Raw genomic sequence first — 18460 nt, 5'->3', positions numbered from 1 at the left:
GCGCCTGGATTCAGAGCCAGCGGCACTGCCGCTCCCACGCTCCAGCCCCAGCCTCGGCCCAGGCAGCACCTGGGAATGTCACGTGCTAGGACTCGGGCTTGAAGCCAGCGCCGCCATGTTGGTTTCTGGCGGCGCTTTCCAGGGGAAGGGGAAGGCTGCAGAGCAGCCTTCCGGAGTTCCGGGCTTTGTGCGCAAGTGCGGAAGTGTGTTGGCCCCGAGTGTGACCGGTTTCCGGCCGGTGGTGCTGGCCGGGCTGCCGGGAGACGTGTAACGGACGGTGGGCCGCAGCCATGGCCGAGAGGAAACCTAACGGGGCCGGCGGTGCCGCCAACACCTCCTCATCGGGCACTAATTTACTCTTTTCCTCCTCGGCCACGGAATTCAGCTTCAACGTGCCCTTCATCCCAGTCACCCAAGCCGCCGCTGCCTCGGCCTCCTTGCTCCTGCCCGGAGGTAGTAGGGAGAGGGGGAGCCGGTGGGACGAGTGTGTGTGGGGAGGCGGGCGGGGGACGTGGGGGCGACGAGGGTCGGATGGGAGGTTTTCCTTCTGTCTCGATGCGACTCTCTGGGTAGCTTGCCGGGGCCATCGGTGGCCAGGTTTGAATGGCCCGGGGGCTTTGAGATATCGGAAGCGGGGGCCAGATCAGGAGGCTTGCTCTTCGTCCAAGGAACCCTCTGTTCCGAGGGCTGGACGCTCCACACTGGCACTGACATTACCCAGGTTTTGGTTGAACACCTATTGGTGTGCTAGGGAATGCAAAGAAATTAGTGCTTCTCAACTAGGATACGGTGGGATATCTCCGAGGATAGATAGCTTCCCTTTCCTGGGATAGACATGTAATATTTGGAAAGTAGAGGTACAGAATGGAGTACTCATCTTTTAAGACAGTGCTTCACTTTGTCTAAGAAGCTTTTTCTTGTTCTTCTTGTCCCCCACTCCTGTGCTCACCCTAGCTCTTTCACTTCTTTGTTCTTGTCTAGGGGTATTGCTTTTTAATGATTGTGTGGTATAACCCAGAGCATGGTATTTAGGAGCACAGACTGTGTTCCAGCCCTGACTCTGCCATTAACTTGCTGTGTGACCTCAGGCATGTTACCTTACCTTTCTGTGCTTCAGGTTCCATATTTGTACAACCTCATAAGGCTGTAAGAAGTGAATTGATTTTTGTAAGGCACTGAGTGTAGTGTCTGGCACCTGGTGTAATATAAATGTTTGTGAAATCAACATATCTGCCTCTCTGTTTGGACTGTAGGCTTCTTGAAGTTTGTGGCTATTGCTAGAGTATGTGCTAGAAGAGTGGCTCACGTAGTCAGTAGATTTTAAGTTAACAAGGCAGTGAAATTAGAGGTGTGTTTCAGAAAGACTGGAGTTTTCTGAAATTGCACCAGAGGAAAGCTGACTGTAGCAAGAGGGGTCGGTCTGGAGGCCACTGGGAATCAGGTACGAGTGGATGGCCCTCTAGCCCTCCCCAGCCACATTGGGTATGAAGAACAGGGATGAGAGGTGAGAAATTTTTTTAGTCTATAAATTGTTGTGACTTAGTGACTCACTGGAGGCCATACTGTCAGCTCTGTCAACACACTTCTCTTCATTCGGTTTTGGCCCAAAGACCTAGCTCCCTAACTGGCATATAATGGATACTGTGTACATATTTCTTGAATGAGTATCTGAATGATTAAATGAAGGGATTGAGAAATTAAGGGGGCGGGGGAGGAAGGAGGAGTCTAAGAGACAATGTTTTGATTTGAGTGTCGGATGGATGTTGGCAAACATCTGTTGAGATAGTGTAGTGTAGTAAAAGGAGCACATGAAGGGACAACATTAAGATGATAAATGCATTTTCAGGCTTAACTAAGTTTGAGGTGTATGTGGCTGAGTCTGCCAGAAGTGTTGAGGAAGCATTTGGGTAATAGGTTCTGGAACACATGAGAACAGTCTCGGTTTGAGACAGAGTTGGGAGTGTCACAAGTATACAAATGCTCATTAAAGTTGTAGGTGTCTTTACCAAATGTGTCCACGTGTAATTAGAAAGTGCCCCTGAGCTGAGCTGGCAGCACGTTGGGATCAGCATTTTATTTACAGTTGTTGCTAATCAGAAAAAAGTTTCTTGGATCACGTTGATCCCAAGTTGTCTTAAAAGACGAAGGATACCACGGAGGCTTTCTCCATTCCATGTTTTTAGTTGTTGAGAGATGAACTGAGAAATACAGACAAGTTAGGCCCAGGCAGCTGAAAAGAGAGAGTGAGAACTGGAAATATATCTGAGAAGGAGATTAGAACCAGCAGACAAAGGGCTTTGTGCAGGAGGTGATATTTTATTTTTAGTTACGAAGAAACAACTGAGGGGAGTATTTTGAATAGTGGAGTATTTTAGTTAAATCGATGTGTCAGAGATATAATGGGAACAACCTAGAAGCTCAAGCCAGAATCTCTGTGAGCCCTGTGGCCTCCTTCAGCAGAGGTCAGTAAGGATCCTGGAGCTTGAAAGTCCACTTAGGGGCAAGGATCACAGCGTGCTTTGTGCTGGGTGTGGGTCCTCTGTTGGGTGCCATGCCTCCCGCAGCAGGAGGTAAGAGGGAATGAGACTGGAGAAGGAAAAGATTAGGAAGAGGAAAGTTTCTCCAGACTAAGGGCTGTAAAAAGCTTAGTAAGGAAAAGTAGGCTGGACTTTTGAGGCCGTGTAGAGGGAACATGCTTTTTTCTTTTTCTTTCTTTTTTTTTTAAGATTTTATTTATTTGTCAGAGAGAGAGTGTGCATAAGCAGGGGGGAGCGGCAGGCAGAGAGAGAGGGAAAAGCACACTCCCCGCTGAGCAGGGAACCTGATGCGGGACTCCATCCCAGGACCCTGGGATCTGACCTGAGCTGAAGGCCAGTGCTTAACCGACTGAGCCCCCCAGGCATCCCAGGGAGCATGCTTTTATTTTACAGCTTGGTCGCAGAAGAGAGGATAATTTGAGGTTGATAATACCTGCAGTGAAGATCATTTTTGGCAAAGGGAAGTGAGGAGAACTTCCTCTGGTTAGAAAATGACTTTTCTCATGATTTGGCATTCTCTTATGACTAGTTATCTGGATGTGATACTGTGTGATTTTAGGGATGGCAATTAATGGTTGACCTACTTTGCCTTGGGAATACAAATACCACATGTTCATTTGTACAATGAACGCCTTGTAGGTAAGAGCCCTGACACACACCCTTCTTGTCAACAGAGTCATATCTGTACTTAAGTTTGTTATTACTGTAGAAATAGAATTATGTGTAATTTGGTAGTGGAATAACATTGGAATTATTTTTTACCAGGAAAAAGTTCAAAATGAAAGGTAAAAATAGTAGATACAAATTTTGTTTCTATTTTTGAAAGCATTCTTGTACAAATAGGTGTAATCTATATATATTTACAAAATAAACACTTAACTATTTATATTTATTCAAAAAACATAAAAGGTCGTGTGCCAAAATGTTAACAGCGATTGTCTCTGGGAGGTGGGCTTATGAATGAATTCTCATTTTTCCCTCTTGTTGTTTCTTATTCATATTTTCTGGTTTTTCATTTCAAAGCAAAAAGAAAAAGGTTTTCACCTTTTTTTCTGTAATGCAGAAATAGAACAAGAAAACAGGAGGTGCAATTGCTAGATCTGCCATATAGGATCCTATCTGCAGAGCAATAGACTATCCTTTAAGCTGTTTGCTCTCCTGTTCCCTTTCAGAGGATTCTACAGATGTCGGTGAGGAGGACAGCTTTCTTGGTCAGACTTCTGCTCACACGTCTACCCCACAGACATTTAGTTACTTCTCTCAGGTATCAAGCAGTAGTGATCCTTTTGGGAATATTGGACAGTCACCGTTAACAACTGTGGCAGCGTCAGCTGGACACTCAGCATTCTCCAAGTCCCCGGCTGACCTCCCTTTTACAACTGGATCCCAAGATGTGTTGAATGCATGTTCACCACCCATTTCGAAGGCTCAGTATGGTGCTCCACCTTCTTCACAGATGGGAATGAATACTTACCTGCCTTCTCAGCCGAGTAGTCTCCCTCCTTCCAATTTTGGGAGCCCACCACAGGGAACACCACATCAAGGACACAATCCGTATCGTCATACCCCTGTGAGCAGCAGGGCCAATCCTTATATCGCACCACCACAGCTGCAACAGTGCCAAACACCAGGCCATCCCGCCCATCCTCCCCCCTCTGGGCCCCCTGTGCAGATGTACCAGATGCCTGGAGGGTCTTTGCCACCGGTATGAGACATGTTTTTATATCCTAGCTATTCACTCTGATTTTTTATCTCTCTGTCATCTTAGCCTATGTTTTTAAAAACACTGCACTTTTAATAATCAGTGTGATGACAAATTATTTTCAGAGGCCCTTCTTTGTAAGCTACATGCTTTGAAGTAAACATTCTTTCAAAAGTAGCTCATCAAATGGTTCTGTATTAGTTTATATTACCAGTCTATGGAAGTAGTACTTGATTTTAATGAGTTAACTACATGTCAGTATTTCCAGATTTTAGTGTAAGATATCAATAATAAATGTCATCTAGAGATAGGTGAGAGTTGAAGCAATTATTAACAGACTGCCAGCTTCTCATTTTTTAATTATCCTACTCAATCAAAACATTCAATTACAGGGACTAAAATTGATTACTCCAGTAATTTCTTTTATTTACATTATGAAGTTTGGGTCTAGACAGTCAAACTCGAGTCTCAGGAGGGTGATGGGACAACATTTGCATTGGGTAAAGTTTATGAAATTCCCTTATGCTCTTTTCCCAGCTAATTGTTCAACTGACTTCTACAGGGAAATCAACTGAATCAAAAAAAGGGAAATGATTAAAAGGAAGAATTAAGAACCCCACCCATTTTGGCAGGGATGGTGGTATTATAGTCAGGGTATAACCTCACTTCTCTCTTGGGGATAGAGAATGGGCTCTGTTTTATTGTTTAATTTAAATTCTATCAACATACAAACTCTTGATAATGTTAGATTTCAGCATATTGGAACGTAACCGGAATCACAGTGTGCAGTATAGTTAACATAATAGTTTGCTGATTAAATTTTTGAAAAGGTATCTAAGAATATTAAAAGTGGTAATTTCAGACTTAAAGTTGCAGGGGTGCCTGGGTGGCTCAGGCAGTTAAGCGTCTGACTCTTGATCTCAGCTAAGGTCTTGATCTCTGTGTCGGGAGTTCGAGCCCTTCATTGGGCGCTGTACTGGGCATGGAGCCTGCTTAAAAAAAACAAAGTTGCAAAAATAAAAATAGCACAAACAGCACTCCAGTACCCTTAACCCATATTTATCCGTCATTAACATCTTACCCCGTTCTGTCACTTGTGCATGTGTGCACTCACACGCATTTGGGCATCCTCTCTCTCCTCACCATGTATGTGTGCAATTATTTTGGGAAACACTTGGTCAGTTGAATACATGATGACTCTTTACTCCTAAATATTTTCCTGCATATTTCCTTTATTTTATTTATTTTTAAGATTTTTATTTATATATTTGAGAGAGAGAGAGCAAGAGACAGAGCACAAGCCAGGTCGGGGGGAGAGGCAGAGGGAGAAGCAGACTCCCCGCTGAGCAGGGCGCCCAATGTGCGGCTTGATCTGAGGACCCTAAGATGACTTGAGCCGAAGGCAGACGCTCAACTGACTGAGCCACCCAGGCACCCCTTGTGCATGTTTCCTAAGAGTAAGAAAGTTCTTTCACATAACCACAGTACACTTAACACCTTGGTAACTTTAACATTGATACATTCCAAAATGATTTTCAATTAAAAAATTTTAAAATAATTGTATTTTGATTTTAAAAGTATTTCTAGTACAGAAAATTTAAAAAATGCAGAAAAGTCAAATGATTAAAAATTGTCCCTCAGTAACCGCTCTTTTCATTTTGTTATATGTCTGTTACCTTTTTTCTAGACATTTCTGTGAACCTTTTTTAGATGTTAAGATTTTTTCTAAAACATTTTTAATGGCTCTAGAGAATTCTAGCATTTAAGTTACATAATTTATTTAATAAGGTCTCAGACATTTAGATTGTGTCCAGTGATTTTCTATTATAAATGACCTTTTGTACACATCTTTGTAGGTAAATTTTTACTTGTTTCTTAATTACATCTTTAGGATGAGTTCTTAGAAATGGAATGGCCAGGTCAAGGGATGTGCAGGTTTTAAAAGTTAACTAAATCATAGAAGACATACTGCTAGATTGATTTCTGTGAAGGTGCTAGTTTAGTTTGCCATCAGTTTGAGAAAGCCTAGTTTACTTTTAAGACTGATGTTAAATTTTGTTAGATTTTTAAAAAATTTTAGTTGCTTTAAGGCCTAGTTATTAAACTAAACAGTTGTCTAGAAATACATGTAGGATAATCATTACTAATGTCACTTTGTGTCTGAGGCATATGTGGAATTGTTTTTTTGGACAAACATCATAGTCCTCTAACTTTTTTGTGTCCTCCAGATTCCTCCTTCAGTGCCATCAGGGTTGACCCCTCCAACGCAACAGCAGGCCCTTGCTAGACCTGCAGGTCCCTCTGTGCAAGTGCCACCTCCTTTTCTACTTCAAAACCAATACGAACCTGTTCAGCCCCACTGGTTTTACTGCAAGGAGGTAGAATACAAACAACTATGGATGCCTTTCAGTATGTTTGACTCTTTGAATCTTGAAGAAATCTATAATTCAGGTAAGTACTAATCATGCATCGTTTGTATCTGATTTTAGGAAGAGAAGAAATAAAGAGTATTTTTCCATGGCTTACTTTTTGTGAATGTCAAATTCCTTAGGCCTTGTAGACTCCACCAGACTCTGCACCTTAAGACAGTGATATTAACGTAAGTCCTGAGTTATTTGAGCAAGGTTTTTAAATGTTTTAATAATTTTCTTCTTTGTGTAACGGTGTTTTAAGTTAGAGAAATAGAGTAGTTCATATAATGTGGGTGTCAATTTTTCTATTTCCCTTATTCATTTGTAGCTAATGGGCACTTATAAAATATCTTCTTTGGAACTCTTGTTCCCGAAGATGCTCTGAAAAGTGTTCTGTGGTCAGGTGAGTTTTGGAAGTGATTTAATCCCATTCACCTTTTGAGATAGACAGTGCACTGTAATGTCTTAAGGCTCTGAGAATTGGAATATAGAAATATGTGTTTGTGTTTATCCTGATGATATTTCTTTTTCTTTTCTTTTTTTTTAAGATTTTATTTATTTGTCAGAGAGAGAGAGAGCGCGCACTTGCGCATATAACCAGGGGGGGTGGGAGGCAGAGGGTGAAGTAGGCTCCCCGCTGAGCAGGGAGCCTGATGCGGGACTCATCCCAGGACCCTGGGATCCTGACTTGAGCTGAAGGCAGATGCTTAACCCACTGTGCCACCCAGGCGTCCCTACCCTGATGATATTTCATCATGGCACTTAAAAATCACTCGTTAATACCCCCTAGAAATATACTTTATGGAACATTGCTGCTTTGATTAAAAGAAGAAAACCTCAGTTATTTGAATTATGATTTTTTTAGATGGTCATTTTTTTTTAAGATTTTATTTATTTGAGAGAGAGAGAGAGCGTGTGCACACATGAGCAGGGGGAAAGGGCAGAGAGAGAGGGATAAGCAGACTCCTTGCTGAGCAAGGAGCCCGATGCGGTACTCGATCCCAGGACCCTGGGATCATGACCTGAGCTGAAGGCAGACGCTTACCTGACCGAGCCACCCAGGAGCCCCTTAAATGATCATGTTTTAAAACTTTGTTCTGGCTGTTTTTTCTTCACTCAAGAAGAGTCCTAATTTTGAGCAGCACAAATTAATCTTAAAATTCTATTTTTAAACAAAAATTAACTTAGTTCTTTGTCTTTTAGGATCAGCCAGTCACCATATTCATTATTTATTACTTTTAAACATGCCTTGTTACGGTCGGGTTAAAATGTGGACTTTGTGCTCCAGTCCAGCCAGATCCTGAGAGCGTGGTTCTAGGCACGGATGGAGGGCGCTATGACGTATATCTCTATGACCGAGTGAGGAAGGCTGTGTACTGGGAGGAGGAGCCCGCTGAAGTGAGGCGCTGTACTTGGTTTTACAAAGGCGACACAGACAGCAGATTTATTCCCTATACCGAGGAGTTCAGTGAAAAACTAGAGGTATGTGGGCTTTATTCCTTTACTCGTTTCTTTAAAAAACATAGGCCCTGTATATATCGGAGCCCTGTGTAACACCACTCACAATGGAGCCGACTTTATTTTTCTAAAGAATTATTTATTTATATTAGAGAAAGAGCGCGTGTGCGCATGTGTGTGGGAAAGAATCTCAAGTTGAGTGCAGGGCCCAACTTGGGGCTTGATCCCAGAACTCTGAGATCATGACCTAAACTGAAGTCATGAAATAGTCGCTTAACCAACTGAGCCACCGAGGCGCCCTGAGAGCCAGCTTTATAAGAGCCTGTTTTGATCCTGTTCACAAGGAGGATTGCTTTCTAAGTGGTGCCATTGTTCAAGAGATGCTAATTGTGGCCTCCATGTCTGAAGGTAGACTGTTTTTCAGGGACATATCACAAATCACAAAAGGTACTTTAGTAAACCTTCAGATCATCTTAGTCTGCTGGGATCTGTTGTTAACAGCACATGCCAAGCCTATGGATGCTTTTCAAATTATTGTTCAGCGAAAGGCTTGAGATTAACCTCTGATTTTTGAAAAATAAATAGAAAACAGAATAGGAACAAATGTCTCAAGACTTATTAGCCATTCTAAAACTGCCGGTAAAGTTTTATATATTGTGTTAATTTCTTATGATTGGTCTACTTCATGGTTGAATTAAATGTTTGAAATAAGTTAAATGAATTCAATTTGCATACATGGAAATGAGATACAGAACACTGTAGTTACTGTTGTTTAATGTTGTAGTTATTAAAACTTGGATAACTATTGCTAACAGAAAACATTAAAACAATACTATGTTATCGGTGAAAGGGGCCTTTAAAATGTTAACTTTCCCTAGTTCATATTTTGAATAGCTTCAAGTAAGGACTAGACCTTATGTTTTGTTTAGGAGCTGACGTCAAGTTTAACAGCTAACCATTAATTACTAAATTCTTTTTGTGCTTGAAGAACGTAATATTTAATAGAGATAAAAAATTAAATCACAATCATGTCATCCTTTCAAATTGAACCTCTACATTTAAAAAATATTTTCTATCTATATACGTATTTTTCTAATTATTGTAATAGTACAGACTTTTTGTAGCATATTTTGCTTTTTTTAAAAAAATATAAATGCATTTTTTAAAAAGTATTTATTTGAGAGAGAGAGAGAGCATGAGCAGGGGGAGGGGCAGAGGGAGAAGCAGACTCCCTGCTGATCAGGGAGCCTGATGTGGGGCTTGTTCCCAGGACCCCAAGATCATGACCTGAGCTGAAGGCAGATGCTTTACCTACTGAGCCACCCAGGCGCCCCTATAAATGCATTTCTTAGGTATTACCAAGTGTACTTGTCCTGGAAATACTAATCTCTATAGTAGTGACTATGAAATATAATTTTATAACCAAATCGACACTGAAAGGTAAGTGTTGGCCTAAAGTAGGACAGTGGGGAAGGTAATTTGGAAAAGAAGCTTGTTGAGAGCACAGGCTTCAAATTTTTTTCATTTCAACCTATTAAGAAATACATTTGACATTGAAATTTAGTATACACATTTTATACATACACACACAAACATATATTTAATTATTAGAAATAGTGGTGTGTGGTAACTGACTCTGGGGAATAAAAGCCCCTGATTTATAGCGTTTGCTGATTTCCATGATATAAGTACTCTCTTCATGGACAATTTTAAGCTATCAACAGGATGTTACTAGACACAGTTGGGAAGAGTTTTGATTTGTGCTTGTGAGCTGATGTGGGCCTGCTCTCACACACCACTGAAAGCAAAGGCCCGTGGAACAGTACTTAACACTTACCAGGTGCCACTCTGATATTTTTTATTTCATTTGAAACATTGATTTTATAATTTATTACTAGTCATCACCCACAGTTTGAAAAACACTTGATTTAGAACAGAGTCAGAACTCACTTAGGAAGAGCATAGACTGAAAAGAAGGCATAAAATTAATTTTGTTCTTGGAAATATGTACAGGAGGCACCAGTCTCCCAAAATATAGTTTTAGTTATTTGAATGAGGAATAAAATGTGTAAAAAATGTGCTGATATCTATAGCTTAATTTTAGACTGAAATTATTAAGCAAATGTATACCATAATTTTTGGCATCTTTGGTAGGACCCTACTGAAGGTATAATATCTCAAGTTTAGTCCTGTTATTTTGAAACGAGGGCACATAGTCTAAGTATAAAGTCTAAGCAGTATCTAAAAGTATTCACTTTATCTCACTTTATAATCTTATTTGATTATAAATGGATGACACTGGCTTTGTGGGTGGGATAGCTGTCCACGTACTGACCATCTCAACAGCACACGACTGCTCTTAATCTAGGGAGATCTTAGCTCCGCTTCAGCATCTTTCATGATGCTTAGACCAGATCAGGGAAGATGCAGAGGAGGTTAGGAAATGAGAAAGCCAACGAGAAGAAGAGAAGCAAGACATATTTCTCAATGTTGTGTAGGTGATCCTGTACTATCAGAGCACTGAAACAAAACAGAAGAGTTGGAAACAGAAAACACCTTCTATTTGATGATGACATGATTATGTACATAGGAAGTCAGGAGAACTTTCAGAAATAACCATTAGCACTGCAAGTCTGTGGATATAAAATCAACATCTACCAATTAATGGCATTCCTGTATAATAGAAATAACTAACTAGAGTGGGGGGTGCCTGGCTGGCCCAGTTGGTAGAGTATGTGACTCTTGATCTCAGGGTCATGAGTTTGAGCCCCACGTTGGGCATGGAGCCTACATAAAAAATAAATAAATAAATAAATAAATAAATAACTAGCACCCATAATTAAAAAAAAATGCTATTTATAACACTAACAAAACTATAGGCTAAGTAGGAAAAAGTCTGACAAATACCTATATGAACTTGTGGAGGAAAACTATAAAACAATTAAAGGAAATAAAAGATGATCTCAAGAAATGGAGCTAAATATGTTCACAGATGCAGTTAAGATGTCTGTTCTTCCCAAATTATTTTATAAATTTTATGTAATCCTAATCAAAATTACATCGGGTTTTTAAGGTACAATGTGCAAACTGCTCCTGAATTTTATATGGAGGGTCAAAGTGTCAAGAATAACCAAGATCTTTTAGAAGAATGGCATGTGGAAACTTGCTGTACCAGACATTTATTCTAAAGCTGTGGATTGAAAGGGAATATGAAAAAGTGCAAATAATTCTTAAGATGGTGAAACTTTTCTTTCTTTAAACATTTTTATTTGTAATCTTGCTTTTATTTATTTTTTATTTTTTTAAAGATTTTATTTATTTATTTGACAGAGAAATAGCGAGAGAGGGATCACAAGCAGGGGGAGTGGGAGAGGGAGAAGCAGGCTTCCCGCTGAGCAGGGAGCCCGATGCGGGGCTCGATCCCAGGACCCTGGGATCATGACCTGAGCTGAAGGCAGATGCTTAACGACTGAGCCACCCAGGCGCCCTGTAATCTCGCTTTTAAAAATTATAAATAAATATCGTAAAAGTTATAAAAAGACCAAGTGGGAAAGAGTCAAAGGGATAGAGACTGATGGAGAGGAATCATTAATCAATCACTGGGAGACAAAAAGAAACTCGTCTATTTTGACATGATTGTCAAATAATCATTGTTATTAATTTTTATTTTTTATTTTATTTTATTTTTATTTTTCTTAAAGATTTTATTTATTTGACAGAGAGACATTGAGAGAGGGAACACAAGCAAGGGGAGTGAGAGGGAGAAGCAGGCTTCCCGCTGAGCAGGAGCCCGATGCAGGGCTCGATCCCAGGAGCCTGGGACCATGACCCGAGCCGAAGGCAGATGCTTAACTGACTGAGCCACCCAAGCGCCCCTCAGCAGTCATGTGTTTGGAGTCAGAAAGTTGAGGATGGGAGTGAACTGCAGTTCTTCCGTTGCAACTTGACAGCGTGTAATCTCATGCAGCTGTGAACTTAAAATGTCTGCTAAGGGTTGAATTGTGTCCTTCTTTCCAGCCTCCAAAAAATATGTGCCTCCGAATGTGATCTTACCTGGAAATAGGATGCTTGTAGATACAATTAAGATGAGATCATTCTGGAGACGGGTGGGCCCTTAATCCAATATGACTTGATATCATACCATGTAAAAATAGCGTTGCATCTGTGAGCCAAAGGACACTAAAGATTGCTGGTAGACCACCAGAAGGTAGGAAGAGGCAAGGAAGGAGTTCCCTGTAGGTTTCCGAGGGACATGGCCTGCTGACGTTTGACTTCAGACTTTTAGCCTCCGGTACTGTGAGACAATACATTTCTGTTTGCAAAGCCATTCAGTTCGTGGTAGTTGTTACCACAGCCCTAGGAAACTAATAGCCTGTGTAAACCTTTGTTTTCTCCTCTATATAATGGGGATAATCTTATTTAGGAGTGATTGAGAGTAATTAATTAAATGAGGTAATGTATATAAAGTGACTGACAAGTGTGGTAATTAATTAGTACATGAGAGCCTCTGTTACATTATTTTTATCATCATAGTTATACTTTTGTTCCACACTTTTTCTCAATGTGGTATAAATTTATCTTACTGGATTATATGTTTCCATTATTTTAGGCTGAATATAAAAAAGCAGTAACCACGAATCAGTGGCACCGTAGGTTAGAGTTCCCGAGTGGAGAGACAATCGTTATGCACAATCCAAAGGTAATGTTATTGTTTAAGATACTAAAATGTTAGGTTCATTTTAATTAATTATTTTGCTGAGTGTGGTTGATAAATGTTCATTTTAATTAACTTCTGTAGGGATATATTTATAAGAGGTGCATTGTTTTTAAAAGCTTACTGTAGTTTGTTCACATTGATCATAGAAACAAAAATAAAATTTAAATTTTTCTCATGAAGTTTCTGCTTAGGGCAGCATGTTAGCCGAAGCCTAGTATGCACCATTGAAGTTGTTTGATAAATGTTTGCACTCGATCAGAGGTTGGCAGGCTTTTTCTGTCAGGGGCTGCAGAGTAAATATTTAATTCTTCGTAGGCTGTGTGATCTCTGTTGCAGCTCTCAGCTCTGCCTGTGTAGCCTGAAAGCAGCTGCAGATAATATATGAACCAGGAGGGGTGTCTGTTGTGGTAAAACTTTATTTATAAAGGGGGTAGCTCAGATTTGGCTCGCAGGCCACAGTTTGTCCACCCTGCCCTTGATGGTGGTTTGTTTCAACTTTTAAAAATATGTCTTTCCTTTTCTTATTTGTATTGTCTCCATGAACTTGTTTTTTTTTTTATTTTAAAGATTTTTATTTATTTTTTTGAGAGAGAGAGAAAGCACATGAGATGGGGGAGGGTCAGAGGGAGAAGCAGACTCCCTGCCGAGCAGGGAGCTCGATGCGGGACTCGATCCAGGGACTCGATCCAGGGACTCGAGGATCATGACCTGAGCTGAAGGCAGTGGCTTAACCAACTGAGCCACCCAGGCGCCCCGGAACTTGTTTTTTTTTAAGATACTAATTAGGGGTGTTCTTTCATTTACCATACTTAATCCCTCTGACTTCCAGGTTCCTCACCTATAATAGGTACCTCCCAGGGTCATATTTTAGATAAAAAGAAGTAATTTATACAAAAACAGCCAGCATAGTGCTTGGCATATGGTAATTTTTCAGAACATAGGGTATTTATTTATTTTAAGAAAAGTGTACGAGAAAACAAAAATAATTTTAATCTCATCACTTCTGTAGCCCTTATTGATATTGAAATAAAATAAAAACATTTATATGCCAACAAAATTTAAACAGTATAAAAAGGTGTCAAATCAAAAATAAAAGCCTCTTACCTCTGCATTTTCCATTTCTCCTAATGGTAACTACTCTTAACTTTTTTCATTTGTTTTTGATGCAAACACAGAAATTTTGCATACCATCTTGCATGCTTCCTTTTTTTTAAAGAAAAATTTCCGTGTAACATAGGACTAAATTTAGTTGATTTAACAGAATATATGTTTTCCTAAAAAATGGTGGGTAAATTAGCTCTTGGAATTGAAATTGAATTTGTAAATTAATTGGGAATCTTGCTATTTAAAGAATTATGCCTAAAATATTTTTCTAAGATGAAGATTCCTCCGTTCTAGGTAATTTTTCTTAATTTCTTATATGAAAATCTGGATTTTTATGTTACATTTTTAAAATCAAGGTGTTCTACTTCTGATTTAGTTGTAGTATTTTCCAGTATAAACATTGGAAATATTGGTATTGATTTGCCTAATTTTAATGGTTAATGTGAACACTAGCAGGACTGTTATAAAATTGTTTTGGGAGAACAATACTAGTACTTGATTTGTAAACTATTGATATTGTGAAGTAGTTTTTTATGTATTGAAATAAATTATTTAGCCTGTAGTGGAAATGAACTTGGTCATGAGGTCTATCATAATCCTTCTGTTGTGTCTTGAAGGTTATTGTTCAGTTCCAGCCTTCGTCAGTGCCAGATGAATGGGGAACCACACAAGATGGACAGACAAGGCCCAGGGTTGTAAAGCGTGGAATTGATGATAACCTTGATGAGATTCCTGACGGTGTGTATAGTTTGTTTAGGGCCAAGGTCATTTTTAGACTCCTCTATTTTAGCATCATTTTTTAGAATGATGAAAAAAGAAGCCATTATTAGGACTACCTGCCGTAACATGCAGAAATCAGCCAGGTTGGCACATATCTTTCTTTTTATTCAATTACTTTTATATCTGCTTATTTTAAAATTTAGAATTCTGTAGAAGATATACAAACCATGTGACATAGATTCTAAAAGACATATTGTTGTGAAGAAGCACTTTACTGGTTGAAACTAGGCTTGGCAATATTTTTGGGCTTTTGTGGTCATGTCTCATCTAGTTTGTATTACTCTAGTGTGGAAGTTGGCAAACTTTTTCTGTTAAGGGCCAAATAGTAAATATTCCAGGCCATGTGGACTTTGCTGCATCTATTCAGCTCTGCCATTGTAGCATGAAAGCACCTGTAGGTGGTATGTAAACAAATGAGCATAGCTGTGTTCCAGTAAAGCTTTATAAAAACCAGCCTGTGAGCAGGATTTGACCTATTTGGCCAACCCTTGCTCCAGTGTATGTGCTTTGGTTCTCTTGTTATACTGTTGAAAATACAGATTTTATTTTGACAATTACATACTTTATTTTTGTTTCATTGTCTTATGAAACTACAAATATAAATTCATGTTCTCATATTATGAATGTGAACAAAATAACCAGATAAGGTAGCAGATTTAACTTGTTGTTTCTGTATGCCAGAGTAAAATAATAGATTTAACTTGGTTTTCCTATGTATAACTTGAAGATGTTTCAGTATGTAGAATATATATTATATAGGGAAAGGATTTGGGGAAAACATTTTATTTATTTATTTATTTATTTATTTATTTATTTATTTATTTAAGTAATCTCTACACCCAATGTGGAGAACCGATGCCCTATTGGGGGAAGTATTTTAAAGTTTTATGCTGGCATATTGCTTCTCCATGTGGGGCTTAGTCTCCTGGGGAATTCTGAAGAAGTCACAAAGGTTATGGAGCCTCAGCAGGTACAAAACTGCTGGTTATCATATGCTCATAGCCTCTGGGATCCCGGAGGTGGTGTGCTTCCTCCATCTCATGGTCTAGTTCACTGTTAACTTGGCAAGATGGACCTTGAGCTTTGTTCTTCTCATTTCATAGAGAATAATGAAGCTAATTAGCTTGGAAGGGTCTTAAATTTCTTTACCTAGTTTGTGATGACAAAAGGGATATTTAGAATATTGCTATTTAAATATGAAAACCCAAACAATTTCCCAGCTTGTATGTATGCATGTGGGTATGTATGTATTTCTTTTGTAGGGGAAATGCCTCGGGTTGATCATTTGGTGTTCATGGTACATGGTATTGGACCTGTGTGTGACTTGCGCTTTAGAAGCATTATTGAATGTGGTAAGTATTAGTCATCTTATTTCATGGAATGAATTGAGAAGTAATAGAAGAACTTCTAAGTGTTCATTTTTAAGATAGTTTCCAGCTGTTTACTACTGGCTGTAGTAATTTATACTTGATTTGCTCTTATGATGTATGTAACTCATAAAATCCTAGACTGAAGGATTAGAAGGGATCTTGGAAATAATTTAGCTTTTCTGACAGACAACCTCTGCGTAGGCACTTACAGCAACTAGGTATACCGGTGCATTGAACTGATTTAAAGTCAATTAGTTGAAAGAAGTTGTTTAATGGAACAATGAATGTGCCTGGTTTACTTAAATTTTTGAAGTTTTATTTTTAATTTATTTTTATATCTGTATAATAGTAGTTCATATTTATTGAATACCTGATTTGTGCCAGGCATTTTGCTTGGCATATTACTCACCTCTTGGCGATAAACCTTGGGGATATAGGTGCTGTCGCTCTTCTCCCCACTACTAGGTGAGGTACCGAAGTCCACAGGCATAAGTTAACCTCTCCTGTATCATGGTCTGTGGGTTCTCGAGCAGGGATCCTGTGGCAGACAGTTTGATTCCAGAGTCTGTACCCATAGCTGCCTTCCAGGAATGGTAGTTAAATGTTTTTCAGTCATTTATACATTCCTCTAAAACATTGAAAAAAAGAGCTTCCTAAAGGTTGGGTTTTTTCCTTTTTGGACTGATTTTGTCATTCTTTTTTTTTTCTTAAAAAGTTTGTTATATGAAAAGTACTAGCATATTTGAGGGAATTAGTAACTACCCATCAAGCCAGGAAATTTAATCAATTTAATTTGTCTTCCCTGATTTTTTTTTTAAGTGGATGATTTTAGGGTGGTTTCCCTGAAATTGCTGCAGACACATTTCAAGAAATCTTTAGACGATCGGAAAGTAAGCAGAGTGGAATTCCTTCCGGTTCATTGGCATAGTTCCTTGGGTGGGGATGCCACAGGTGTTGACAGGTGTGTGGACTTTGATAACTTGTTCAGATTAGTCAAACTTAGATTCAAAATTTAAGCCATAATATGAAATAGCTTATTTATTAAATAAAACTTTATTTAAATGATATAGTTGCTCTGACGTATGATTTAAACACTGACTGTTAACGTTTATATGCTACTTTTCTGCGTGTGTGCATGTGTGTTTGCGCACGTGTGCATGCATATGTCTGCAGTCCTATTATAAATATTTAAGGGAATCTGAGAAATGTAAGCCAGTCTTAGAATACTATTCTAATCTATAGTAGTTTAGACAGGGGGCTGTCCTGTACGTTGTAGGATGTTTAGGAGCATCCTGGCCTCTACCCACTGGACAACACCCCAAACCCCCAACAGCCAAAAAGATGGCCAGCTCTTGTTAAAGGCCAGCAACATCTGTAGGCACTGTGACAACTAAAAGTGCTCTATTCAATTTTGAATGCTCCCAATTGAGAAACACAGATTTAGATAATACTTATTCTAGGACACAGGGCTAATAACATATCTGGATTTTAGTGAAGATCATGATATTTCAGGGCACGTGGTTTAATAAAACTAATTCTACAAATAGCATTCTGTGTTGTTCCGTATTATTATTCCATGGTAGGTCCTGTTATAATGAGAGGGTAATCTTTCTCTGTGGATGTTTGTGAACTTGACTATGTCCATTCTCAAATCAAGAAAGATTTTCAGTGCATGAAACTCCTTTCTCATTCCTTGCTATATTCCCTGTTGTCCAAAAATTGTGTCAGGTGTCCTGCTTTCCAATTAATTGGAAGAAAAATGGACAAGCAGCCTTTCATCTTTAAAAATAAAATTAAAATTTTTACATAGGCCTTATTTTATGTGATAACTCTCCGTAGAATCCCCAAAGTCACAGTATAGTTGTAGGCACACATAAACTTTTTTGCTTTATCTTGATTCATTTATAAGAACTTTGTCTACAGAAGCAACTCATAATTAGTCTGTGGGATTCTTATACTCATTGTATATTTAGAAGTCACTATCTAAACTTTTTAAGTCTGTAGATGTAAGGTGGCTAGTCTGAATATACTTTTTTTTCTTTCTAAAACAGGAATATTAAGAAAATCACTTTACCAAGTATTGGTCGGTTTCGTCATTTTACCAATGAAACCTTGCTAGATATTTTATTTTACAATAGCCCAACCTACTGTCAGACAATTGTGGAAAAAGTGGGAATGGAGATAAACCGTCTGCATGCACTTTTTATGAGTCGGAATCCAGACTTCAAAGGAGGAGTCTCTGTTGCTGGTCACAGTTTAGGTAAAACTGTCAAATATCCAATTTTAAACATAATTTTTGTTGAGTAATCGCTGCTTTTAGTGAGGGTGACATTGTTAGTACAAGATCTAGAATTATGGATTTTAAGTTTTATAAAGGGTAG

At 38.9% G+C, this 18460-nt stretch overlaps 1 protein-coding gene across 4 annotated transcripts in view; it reads left to right on the top strand.

The window, feature by feature from the left end:
- The first annotated feature begins 214 nt into the window (after positions 1-214).
- Positions 215-18460, top strand: part of SEC23IP (SEC23 interacting protein) — a 40206-nt gene continuing 21960 nt past the window's right edge. For all 4 annotated transcript variants that reach the window (XM_025880725.2, XM_025880724.2, XM_025880722.2 and 1 more), the window contains exons 1-9: positions 215-453; positions 3710-4242; positions 6468-6690; positions 7939-8132; positions 12718-12807; positions 14547-14667; positions 15972-16061; positions 16899-17040; positions 18131-18339. In XM_025880725.2, coding sequence (XP_025736510.1) covers positions 291-453; positions 3710-4242; positions 6468-6690; positions 7939-8132; positions 12718-12807; positions 14547-14667; positions 15972-16061; positions 16899-17040; positions 18131-18339 — 1765 coding nt within the window. In that variant the 5' untranslated portion in view covers positions 215-290. The remainder of the gene's footprint in view (positions 454-3709; positions 4243-6467; positions 6691-7938; positions 8133-12717; positions 12808-14546; positions 14668-15971; positions 16062-16898; positions 17041-18130; positions 18340-18460) is intronic.

The sequence above is a fragment of the Callorhinus ursinus genome, unplaced genomic scaffold, assembly GCF_003265705.2.
Source record: "Callorhinus ursinus isolate GAN/ISIS: 27379988/994484 unplaced genomic scaffold, GSC_fseal_2.0 scaffold20, whole genome shotgun sequence".
NCBI classification, from domain to species: Eukaryota; Metazoa; Chordata; class Mammalia; order Carnivora; family Otariidae; genus Callorhinus; species Callorhinus ursinus.
This window is presented reverse-complemented; position numbering and strand designations above follow the sequence as displayed.